The sequence below is a fragment of the Pygocentrus nattereri genome, chromosome 4 (genome assembly GCF_015220715.1).
Source record: "Pygocentrus nattereri isolate fPygNat1 chromosome 4, fPygNat1.pri, whole genome shotgun sequence".
NCBI lineage: Eukaryota > Metazoa > Chordata > Actinopteri > Characiformes > Serrasalmidae > Pygocentrus > Pygocentrus nattereri.
The window spans coordinates 456,379-468,878 of NC_051214.1; the positions used below are offsets into that span (position 1 = coordinate 456,379).

General features: G+C 48.9%; 1 protein-coding gene across 3 annotated transcripts in view; it reads right to left on the reverse strand.

Moving 5' to 3' along the window:
* ccn6 (cellular communication network factor 6) overlaps positions 1 to 12,500 on the reverse strand; it is a 19,120-nt gene that overhangs the window by 182 nt on the left and 6,438 nt on the right. For 2 of the 3 annotated variants that reach the window (XM_037537621.1, XM_037537620.1), the window contains exons 2-5: positions 4,568 to 4,805; positions 3,836 to 4,063; positions 2,210 to 2,403; positions 1 to 1,037 (exon numbers count right to left, since the gene is read on the reverse strand). The exon at positions 1 to 1,037 is cut by the window's left edge and continues 182 nt beyond it. In XM_037537621.1, coding sequence (XP_037393518.1) covers positions 756 to 1,037; positions 2,210 to 2,403; positions 3,836 to 4,063; positions 4,568 to 4,805 — 942 coding nt within the window. In that variant the 3' untranslated portion in view covers positions 1 to 755. The remainder of the gene's footprint in view (positions 1,038 to 2,209; positions 2,404 to 3,835; positions 4,064 to 4,567; positions 4,806 to 12,500) is intronic. The other variant, XM_037537622.1, reaches the window with a different exon arrangement.

The window sequence follows — 12,500 nt, forward strand, 5'->3', positions numbered from 1 at the left end:
GCTCTGATCGCTGTCTGATTGCTGCAGTTATCTATTTTGATGGGTTGCTGTAATTTTATTCGTGCTGGTTACTCTCTTTAATTGACGGTCAGTTATGGATCAGAACTTGCCCAGATTAGCCTCTCTAGTTGTAGGACGTTCATGTGTTTGAGTGCGCTGTGTGTCTCTAAGGCCATCCAGGGGTCATACGTACGCGCCGCTAAGTACAGCTTTGAGTTTCTCGGGTTGTTCTTCATCCTGTGAGGATAACGTGCGGTGAGGAACCTTTCTGTGAAAGGACGCGTCGGTAACATGCAGTTCGTCTTCCTTTAATATAATAAAGCTTCTTATATTTAACTTATTCCATTAAAACGGCCAACAGACGTTCATCCAATCAGGATGCTTCTCTCTGTGGTATCTCTGCCTCTATGGGTGGAACCAACATCACTGCAGAACTTCTGGAGGTTCTAGATAACTGATGACTGAATGCGAGTCGTAGTCTAATCAGTGTTCCGGTTAGTTATTAGGGTGACTGTAAAGCTGATACAAGCTCTGATACAAACTGAATGACCAAACACCTGGAATGACTTCGCACGTCCGTGTTTAATCTAGAACCGGCCTAGAAGGTTCACGTGAACTGCCGTCAGCTTACACACTACTACAGATCCCATAGAGGCGCTAGCAGAAATTAGCATTGTGTTTGGCTGGGTAAGGTTTATGGTACTGAAGCCCGGATTCTAACGGTTCCCCACCGATAACGTTTGGACGTGTCTGTGTTACAGTAAGTACAGTTCGGAGAACATGTCACCCGGCTCGTCGCATCTCCTCTGACACACACAGGAAGTGATCCACTGCATCTTCCAGTTCACGGTGGCGCCCCCTGTGCAGCGGAACTGCACCTGCACCGCTCTGGACTGGTTGGGGACGCAGCAGCGCCGGTCGGTGCAGACGCCGCAGAAGGTCGGGCGGTACTTCTTAATGCTGGTGCAGCCAGACAGCGAGAGCTTCTCCGCTTTCCTGGCCTGGAAGGTGGGCTTACAGGTCTTTCCCGCTGGAATCTGCGTGGAGGAAACGACCAGGAGATCACTTCCCATCAAATTAGCGCACTAATTAAAATACATTAACCCCTCGAAAGTCCAGGAGCAGTCCAGGCCTGAAAGGCGCCAGCAGCAGCAGATGTTTTGTGAACGTTGTGTACGTTACCTTGTGTTGCCTGGCATCTCCGCTGTATTATGTAGTGCTAACTGGATAGGCTAAGCTAAAGGCTCACCAGCTGCTTGGCTTGTTCCTCAGTCAGGTTCAGACCACAGAAGTGTCTGTTGATGGTTTGGCCTGGTGAGCTCTAAAATAACGAGCACCGTGTTGTCTGTACACCTGGTCTGCTGCCGCTGTGACGCTGTTTCTGTCTTTATGCTTTTTAATGTTCACTGTTTAATTGAAAGTCAGTTAGGGTGGGGAGTATTATTGAATATATGATTGAATATATGTTCATTATAATATTATTATACACACGTATATGTGTGTATGTATATATATAAATATAAAATCGCTGTTGTCGGAACAAAACCTCATATCTCCCATTTTTGAGATTTTTCAGTTTTTGATATAATTTGAAAACGCCAGTTGTTCTTTACATTGTGTGTAAATTTCATGATGAATGGACCAAAAGACACAGCCCAGAATGACTTGGAAAACAGTCTGGTTCCATTGACTTCCATTAAAACTAAAGTAGGTTTTTTCCTTCTCCTGTAAAGTCACCATTTTGGAGATATGAGGTTTTCTTCTGACAGCAGCAATATTATATACACTGCTCAAAAAAACTAAGGGAACACGTAAACAACTCAATATAACTCCAAGTCAATGAAACTTCTGTGAAATCAAACTGTCCACTTAGGAAGCAACACTGACCATCAGTTTCACAGCTGTTGTGCAAATGGAACAGACAACAGGTGGAGATTACTGGCGATTAGCAAGACACACTCAATAAAGGAGAGGTTCTGCAGGTGGGACCACAGACCACTTCTCAGCACCTTTCTGCTTTCTGGCTGATGTTTTGGTCACTTTTGAATGTTGGTGGTCTTTCACACTCGTGGTAGCAGGAGACGGACTCTACAACCCACACAAGTGGCTCGGGTAGTGTTAAAGTGTTCCCTTTATTGTTTTGAGCAGTGTGTATGTATAATGCGAATTGTGTAATTTAATAGTGACTTTCACTGTTTTAATATCGTACCTTAACGTTTTTCAGGGTCTTCTTCTCGCAGGGTCTGAGCAGACACAGCCGCCGCTCCTTCCTCATCTCACACTTGCCGTTGTCGTTGGAGATGCGGACAGAGATGCCGATGCCGCAGGTCCGGGAGCAGGGGGCCCAGGGCGCCGTCTGCACCAGGCAGTTCTTCTTCCAGGCTAAAGGAGGATCCCTGTAAGCTTGTCAGGTTACAGTCACAGTCACCTCACTCCTCACCAGCACACCGCATGCTAGCAAGCTAGCATCTCTAAAGAGGAACCCAGCAGATTTCCCATAATTCCTGCTTCATTAAACTGTAGACAGAGCGGTTCTAAGCGGTTTGGTGTGAAACACTCTGTTCTAGATAAACTGACCGAGTCAGAACCGTTCACAGTGGTGGTGATGGGAACCAGACGTCCCTCTAAAAGCTCCTCACAGTGGTGGTGATGGGAACCAGACGTCCCTCTAAAACCTCCTCACAGAAAGTTCCTACATGAACTGGTTCTGAATTCACTGCCTGATGACTGAGACGCTGTTTTATGAGAGTTTAGAGAACTTCAACTCCATTCATGGTGGAGGGAGACATGCAGGGCGCTGTGCGGCAAAATAGTCCCCAAAGAAAACTCATTATTCCAGATTTTCCACTGTTTTCCATCATCAACATTCCATATAAGCTCAGAAGACTCGTGTAGGTTCTCTGGTGGTTCTGGATGGTAAATAAAGTGTCTATATCTGTGTTGTAGTCATGGCGACGCCTGGTTCCCATCACCACCACTGTAAAGACGTCTGAACCGTTTCACACCAAACCCTCTGAATCTCTGATTACACCTCACGCACTGGATTATGGGGGAATTTTGGAAATGTGATGGAGTTCCCCTTTAAAACAAGTCACACTCACTGCGCTTCATGTATGGATTATAGGATGAACTTTAAAACTTTGTCAGATTTATTAAAACCTTGTGACTTTTGATGGACGGTGAAGTTCTGGCAGTGAGGGTGGGTGATATGACATAGTATCGCGATACTTCGAGACCTTTGACTAGAAGATATTTATTTCTGGTGTCAAATAAGATTTAATTTAATAAAAAACAACCAGAACAGCCACATGTAGATTATATATAAATATAAAAATGCCGATAAACTTTCAGCGCAAAGTGTTTATTCCCTCCGCTGTAGCGCGACGGGTTATGCTCTCGTTTAGGGCTGAACGGTTCGTCGTATTTCTATTGAAATTTAAAAAACGGCCATTTTCCCAGTTTCAGAGCTGGACGGTGTGATTATTTCATCGATATTGTGATGAACTAACTGGCCGTCTGATGCACCATGTTCTGCCTTAAGCTAGAAAAAAGTGTTTTCTGGTCTTCTTGGCCGAATAACAAGTCCTGGACCTTCATTTCCAGAAAATAACCACAGCTTAATAAATGACTGGGCAGAAACGTCCCAGTGAGGTGGTTCAGCTCCGCTGTCTCTGTAGGTGAATCTGCCGTCTCTCATCTTTAAGCACTGACGTTATCGCCAGTGTGTCGACAGAAAAGCATGAAAGGATGAAGGTGCTATGTGGTCAGATTGACCCCCCCCACCTCCCCCAATCTGAGGGTGTGTGTACCTGTGTGGGCGGAGCCTCTCTCTCACCTGACATGGTCCTGTAGGTGGTGTCCTGCTGGTGTTTGGCCTTCAGCCCAGCGGGGGCGCTGCTCTGCAGCCCAGCCGGACTCAGCATGGCGGCGGGTTTCTGTATGAAGGCCGGCGTGCAGCCGATAGCGCCGGCGATGCAGACGCACTTATACAGCGGGTTCGGCTGGAAGGACTGACCGTTATCGTAGTGGGCGCCGTTCATGTCGCAGCCCACCGCCATCAGGTCTGCATAGGGGGCACGGTCAGTTAGAGAGAGTTCAAACAACGACGCAATCAGTTACCCCTCCTCTTCCTCCCACTCCTCCTCCCTTCCCCCCTCCTTGCCCCTGCCCTTCTCCTCCTGGGCTGCTGTAAGCTGAATATGTGCACACGCCCGTTTAAATGACATCACAAAACAGTGAGTACAAACAGTCTTGGACCCATTGCCTTTGATATGGTGTTTAAAGAGGCTCTTCAAATGTATTTATGAACCTGGTTCTATGAAGTACTGTCCAGAAAGGTTCTTCATCTTCACTAGCGTCACTGGTTCTGGAGATCTACCTGCATGTTCCCACCACAGTCTGCCTCACCTGCTCTAACGAGCTTCCTCAGAAGTCCCTAATTGGCTGGATTAGTGCTTGTTATGGGGGGGGGGGGGGGGGGGGCAGAGTCACCACTGATCTGTGCCGTCAGCCCAAAGAACCCTTTTGAACCTTTATTTGTGAGTGTGGTGGTCAGTTGGACACTCACATGCGCAGATGCCGTTCTGGAAGCGCGGTTTGTCTCTGGAGAAGTCGCAGTACATGCCTTTGTGGGGGTCACACACGTCCCTCTCGTTGCACGGTTCTCCGATCTGCCGGGCGCAGCTCTTACAGCAGCCACAGCCGTCCAGCACCGCGCTGACCCCCGGGGCGCACTGCGGCCGCACAGCGGGGCATTTACATGGCCAGCTGCACAGCTGAAGGTCCGCCTGCCCCCTGCATGCATGCTGCAGACAACACAGTCACATTAAAGATTTAGTGCCATCTAGTGGTGAGGTTGCAGATTACAAGCAGCTGAATCCCCCTCCCTCACTCCTCCCTCTCCAATCGTGTAGCAGAACCTGTGGTGGCTGAATGGGTGGGGCTAAACTGCTGTAGGCTGAATGGGTGGGGCTAATCTCTATGTGGACTGTATGTCCTGGAGAGTGTATCAGTGTTTACGTTAGGAGAGGTCAGTTTTCCAGGGTATGGGCTCTTTAAACTGGTGCACACTAACAGCAGAGAGAGCGCCCCCCTCCTCACCCGTGTGGGTACTGTAGGGTATTGATGTGAGTCTGTGAGGTTTTAAAGTGAACCTACAGACGGAGCCTCACACAAACAGGCAGCTCCTTCATCTGCTCCTCCACCACTGAGCAGCCCAGTAAAGAAAACAGCAGACACATTCCAGCAGTGCAGCACCCGCAATACCTACCGTTACACACACACACACACACACACACACACACACACACACACACACACACACAGTTTACATAATACATCAAACCCCTCTATTTCAAAATATCCTTTCAAAATTTCAACCTTACCATGCAAAAGAAGTGTGTGTCTGTATTGTATTGTATGGTAGACAGTATCACTACTGTAACCCTGTTACTATAAACTATTAAGGGGCCCATGGGGGGCCTATTGAAGGGCCCATGTCACAGAAAAATGCTTATTTTGAAATAAAGAAGTTTGATGTATCATTAAAGTTCCATCTATGGAAACTTCAGCCTACAGCTATGTGGCCCCGCCCATTCACCTAAAATTGTTTTTCAGATGAGGTACAGTTCACGACAGCCAATCTGAAAACAGCTCATTTACATATAACAGTCTTAAAGACACTGTAACAAAACAGCCTTTTTAACTGTGAGGGATAAAGAGTGGAAAACAATCTGAGAGCAAGTGAAATGCAAGAAAAACACAAGATACGGGCTCTTTAATATTCAGTCCACAAACATTAAGGTAGTGTAGAGGTGAAAAGAGAGAGAGCGAGAGAGGGGAGGAGAGCGAGAGAGGGGGGAGAGAGCGAGAGAGGGAGAGGGAGAGAGGGAGAGCGAGAGAGGGGGAGAGAGCGAGAGAGGGAGAGGGAGAGAGCGAGAGAGGGAGAGCGAGAGAGGGAGAGCGAGAGAGGGGGAGAGAGCGAGAGAGGGAGAGAGGGGGAGAGAGCGAGGGGGAGAGAGCGAGAGAGGGGGAGAGAGGGGGAGAGAGCGAGAGAGGGAGAGAGGGAGAGAGGGGGAGAGAGCGAGAGAGGGAGAGAGGGAGAGAGGGGGAGAGAGCGAGGGGGAGAGAGCGAGAGAGGGGGAGAGAGCGAGAGGGGGAGAGAGCGAGGGGGAGAGAGCGAGAGAGGGGGAGAGAGCGAGAGAGGCCTGCTGAGGTTGATCATTGACTCTGCAGTGAAAGCGCTCTCAGTCTCAGTCTCGGAGTCAGACTCAGAGGCAGCTCTGTTTGTGTTTAACCGCAGGAATAAAGCTCAGTCTGTCTGAGCGCTAATCTCACTGCGCTGCGGCGTTTCGGCCTGTTTTATATCTGAATGTGACTAAATCCTCACAGCTCAAGTTCAAGGAGGAGCGACGGCCAAAACCTACACTTTAACATCATTTACTGTATGGCTACAGCGCGGCCTTCGGTCTTTACCGGCTACAGCGCGGCCTTCGGTCTTTACCGGCTACAGCGCGGCCTTCGGTCTTTACCGGCTACAGCGCGGCCTTCGCTCTTTACCGGCTACAGCGCGGCCTTCGCTCTTTACCGGCTACAGCGCGGCCTTCGGTCTTTACCGGCTACAGCGCGGCCTTCGGTCTTTACCGGCTACAGCGCGGCCTTCGCTCTTTACCGGCTACAGCGGGGCCTTCGCTCTTTACCGGCTACAGCGCGGCCTTCGTTCTTTACCGGCTACAGCGCGGCCTTCGTTCTTTACCGGCTACAGCGCGGCCTTCGCTCTTTACCGGCTACAGCGGGGCCTTCGCTCTTTACCGGCTACAGCGCGGCCTTCGCTCTTTACCGGCTACAGCGCGGCCTTCGCTCTTTACCGGCTACAGCGCGGCCTTCGCTCTTTACCGGCTACAGCGCGGCCTTCGCTCTTTACCGGCTACAGCGGGGCCTTCGCTCTTTACCGGCTACAGCGCGGCCTTCGCTCTTTACCGGCTACAGCGGGGCCTGCGCTCTTTACCGGCTACAGCGCGGCCTTCGCTCTTTACCGGCTACAGCGGGGCCTTCGCTCTTTACCGGCTACAGCGCGGCCTTCGCTCTTTACCGGCTACAGCGGGGCCTTCGCTCTTTACCGGCTACAGCGCGGCCTTCGCTCTTTACCGGCTACAGCGCGGCCTTCGGTCTTTACCGGCTACAGCGCGGCCTTCGGTCTTTACCGGCTACAGCGGGGCCTTCGCTCTTTACCGGCTACAGCGGGGCCTTCGCTCTTTACCGGCTACAGCGCGGCCTTCGCTCTTTACCGGCTACAGCGGGGCCTTCGCTCTTTACCGGCTACAGCGGGGCCTTCGCTCTTTACCGGCTACAGCGCGGCCTTCGCTCTTTACCGGCTACAGCGCGGCCTTCGGTCTTTACCGGCTACAGCGGGGCCTTCGCTCTTTACCGGCTACAGCGGGGCCTTCGCTCTTTACCGGCTACAGCGCGGCCTTCGCTCTTTACCGGCTACAGCGCGGCCTTCGCTCTTTACCGGCTACAGCGGGGCCTTCGCTCTTTACCGGCTACAGCGCGGCCTTCGCTCTTTACCGGCTACAGCGCGGCCTTCGCTCTTTACCGGCTACAGCGGGGCCTTCGCTCTTTACCGGCTACAGCGCGGCCTTCGCTCTTTACCGGCTACAGCGCGGCCTTCGCTCTTTACCGGCTACAGCGGGGCCTTCGCTCTTTACCGGCTACAGCGGGGCCTTCGCTCTTTACCGGCTACAGCGGGGCCTTCGCTCTTTACCGGCTACAGCGCGGCCTTCGCTCTTTACCGGCTACAGCGCGGCCTTCGCTCTTTACCGGCTACAGCGCGGCCTTCGCTCTTTACCGGCTACAGCGGGGCCTTCGCTCTTTACCGGCTACAGCGCGGCCTTCGCTCTTTACCGGCTACAGCGCGGCCTTCGCTCTTTACCGGCTACAGCGCGGCCTTCGCTCTTTACCGGCTACAGCGGGGCCTTCGCTCTTTACCGGCTACAGCGCGGCCTTCGCTCTTTACCGGCTACAGCGGGGCCTTCGCTCTTTACCGGCTACAGCGGGGCCTTCGCTCTTTACCGGCTACAGCGCGGCCTTCGCTCTTTACCGGCTACAGCGGGGCCTTCGCTCTTTACCGGCTACAGCGCGGCCTTCGCTCTTTACCGGCTACAGCGCGGCCTTCGCTCTTTACCGGCTACAGCGGGGCCTTCGCTCTTTACCGGCTACAGCGCGGCCTTCGCTCTTTACCGGCTACAGCGGGGCCTTCGCTCTTTACCGGCTACAGCGGGGCCTTCGCTCTTTACCGGCTACAGCGCGGCCTTCGCTCTTTACCGGCTACAGCGCGGCCTTCGCTCTTTACCGGCTACAGCGCGGCCTTCGCTCTTTACCGGCTACAGCGCGGCCTTCGCTCTTTACCGGCTACAGCGCGGCCTTCGCTCTTTACCGGCTACAGCGCGGCCTTCGCTCTTTACCGGCTACAGCGCGGCCTTCGCTCTTTACCGGCTACAGCGGGGCCTTCGCTCTTTACCGGCTACAGCGGGGCCTTCGCTCTTTACCGGCTACAGCGCGGCCTTCGCTCTTTACCGGCTACAGCGGGGCCTTCGGTCTTTACCGGCTACAGCGGGGCCTTCGCTCTTTACCGGCTACAGCGCGGCCTTCGCTCTTTACCGGCTACAGCGCGGCCTTCGCTCTTTACCGGCTACAGCGGGGCCTTCGGTCTTTACCGGCTACAGCGGGGCCTTCGCTCTTTACCGGCTACAGCGGGGCCTTCGCTCTTTACCGGCTACAGCGCGGCCTTCGCTCTTTACCGGCTACAGCGCGGCCTTCGCTCTTTACCGGCTACAGCGGGGCCTTCGCTCTTTACCGGCTACAGCGGGGCCTTCGCTCTTTACCGGCTACAGCGGGGCCTTCGCTCTTTACCGGCTACAGCACTTTATTTACTGGTTATAACACTCGCCTCGTCAGCACTTTAATTACTGGTTATAACACTCGCCTCGTCAGCACTTTATTTGCTGGTTATAACACTCGCCTCGTCAACACTTTATTTACTGGTTATAACACTCGCCTAGTCAGCTCTTTATTTACTGGTTATAACACTCGCCTAGTCAGCTCTTTATTTACTGGTTATAACACTCGCCTAGTCAGCTCTTTATTTACTGGTTATAACACTCGCCTAGTCAGCACTTTAATTACTGGTTATAACACTCGCCTCGTCAGCACTTTATTTACTGGTTATAACACTCGCCTCGTCAGCACTTTAATAACTGGTTATAACACTCGCCTCGTCAGCACTTTATTTACTGGTTATAACACTCGCCTCGTCAGCACTTTAATTACTGGTTATAACACTCGCCTCGTCAGCTCTTTATTTACTGGTTATAACACTCGCCTCGTCAGCACTTTAATTACTGGTTATAACATTCGCCTCGTCAGCTCTTTATTTACTGGTTATAACACTCGCCTCGTCAGCTCTTTATTTACTGGTTATAACACTCGCCTAGTCAGCTCTTTATTTACTGGTTATAACACTCGCCTCGTCAGCACTTTATTTACTGGTTATAACACTCGCCTAGTCAGCACTTTATTTACTGGTTATAACACTCGCCTAGTCAGCTCTTTATTTACTGGTTATAACACTCGCCTCGTCAGCACTTTATTTACTGGTTATAACACTCGCCTAGTCAGCACTTTATTTACTGGTTATAACACTCGCCTAGTCAGCACTTTATTTACTGGTTATAACACTCGCCTAGTCAGCACTTTATTTACTGGTTATAACACTCGCCTAGTCAGCACTTTATTTACTGGTTATAACACTCGCCTCGTCAGCACTTTATTTACTGGTTATAACACTTGCCTCGTCAGCACTTTGTTTACTGGTTATAACACTCGCCTAGTCAGCACTTTATTTATTAGCTCAATTGCAGCCCTTTACAGAAAGATCCACAATAATGAAATTAGAATCTATACGGTTTCTTTTAGGTGTATAATCTAAAGATGTGTATTCTGATGATCTGTAATCTGTGTTCAGTGATGATCTATAGTCTTTCCTCCTCTGTATAAAGTTCCTGCAGCGCTCTGCTATAGTACTGAAGCAGGAACCCTGTGGAGCTCCTGTTCCAGATCTTTCTGAGCAGAGGAACCGAAGGTGTATTTGTTTTGCTCTGTAAATGTGAGCTGCTGTAACTCTAGAGCTCCAGGTGGGGGTGCATATCTGACTCTGCTTCCCGGGGTCACAGGAGGTCACAACAAAAATCTGGAACCTCACAGTGAGATATTTCTCACAGTGTGAACAAACGAAGACGTCAGGAACACTGCAGAGACTCGCAGAGTGAAAGAACCGTAACTGTGACGCATCAGAGCCCGACTCCCACAGAACTGCCTGACCACTCAACCATCACAGCCAGCCTGGACATCACTCCTAAACAGGAGGGGGCTGTAGTAAAGGCAATGGCTCTGTTTAGAACCGTGAGTTCTATAGAGAACCAAATCATGCTTAAAGGGTTATTTGCATGGTGAAATGATTCTTCATACTGATGGAGAATGTGTTGTATATTGACAGACTAACAAACCCACCTACATATATGGCCCCTGAGCTAGTTTCAACTGAGAAATGTAATGAGTTTGCAAAATGTTTTAATACTAGAATCCACACCATCAGACAAGCTATCTGTACGCCTACGTCTACCAACGAGGCGATCTTCTCTCCAAAACCACGCAAAGCATGTTCAACATGTCCCAGTTTAGTGTTATTAATGAAGAAGGTTTAATTGATACAGTGAGTCATCTCAAATCATCCACTTGCAGTCTTGATACATTACCAACCAAGTTTTTAAAGAATGTCTTTTCCTCAATATTAATGAACATTCCTCACTCATGTCAGGTGTATTTCCGAGTGCATTAAAAACTGCAGTTGTGAAGCCTCTCTTGAAAAAGAAAACTCTAGATACAAGCCTGTTAAATGATTATAGACCAATTTCTAATCTACCATTCATTGGAAAAATAATAGAAAAAATGGTCTTCAAGCTAATTATGCACTTTCTATCCACAAATAGCTGTCTAGACAAATTTCAGTCGGGCTTCCGACTTAATCATAGTACTGAGACTGCACTAATTAAGGTTATCAATGACATTCGCCTAAATACAGACTCAGGAAACATGTCTGTTCTACTACTGCTCGATCTCAGCGCTGCCTTTGACACCATTGACCACAAAATTCTCATAGATAGACTTGAGAACTGGGTTGGACTCTCAGGAACTGTCCTAAAATGGTTCAGTTCATACCTTCAAGGAAGGAACTTCTTTGTGGAAATGGAAGGTAATGTTTCTGAGACTGTGCCAGTGACCTGTGGTGTACCCCAGGGTTCAATTCTTGGGCCACTCTTATTTAATTTATATATGATTCCTCTAGGTGAAATCATGCATACTTATGGGATATCTTACCACAGCTATGCAGATGACACTCAGATCTACATGGCTCTCTGCCCAAATGACTACGGTCCCCTAGACTCACTGTGAAAATGCCTTGAGCACATAAACAAATGGATGAAACACAACTTTCTGCAGTTGAATAAAGATAAAACAGAGATTATTTTATTTGGGAATAGCAATGAAAGACACAGACTAGCTGCCTATCCAGATTCGAGAGGCCTAAAATCTAAAGAACTAGTACGTAACCTTGGTGTACAAATGGACTCTGATCTCACTTTTAACAGTCATGTCAAAGCTGTCACCAAACCAGCTTTCTATCACCTCAAAAACATCAACAAAATCAGAGATTTTCTGGCTAAAGCAGACCTGGAGAAACTCATCCACGCCTTTGTTTCTAGTAGGATTGATTACTGTAATGGGCTCCTAACTGGACTCCCAAAAAAGACAATCAAACAGCTTCAGCTGATTCAAAACGCAGCTGCCAGAGTCTCACTCGGAGTAAAAGAAGGGAGCACATCACTCCTATCCTTAAATCCCTACACTGGATACCAGTATGTTACAGGATAGACTTTAAGGTACTATTACTGGTCTATAAATGTCTAAATGGTGCAGGACCAGTATATTTATTAGATGTGCTCCAGCAATATGAGCCGGGCAGAACTCTCAGATCACAGAGAGCATCAGAAGAGCCCCAACACTCGACACTTTTAAACCTAGAATGAAGACCTTCCTGTTTGAGCCTTTAGCTCAGTTTAATCCACTGTTATCCTGTAACGGCCTCATTCATTTAACTTCTTTATATCTATTGTTTTAATCATGTTTCTTATTTTATCATACTTTTATTCTAATTGTTTATCTCCTTCTTTTAAATTTGATTAACTTCTTTTAAATCTATTGTTTTAATTATATTTTAATTTTTTTTAAATTTACATAAATTTTATTTTATTTACATTAATTAAATTTTTCTGTATTTTTTCATTTGTAAAGCACCTTGAATGACCGTTGTGTATGAAAGGTGCTATATAAATAAACTTGCCTTGCCTTGCCTTGTATATGGTTCTGTATAGACACATATGGTG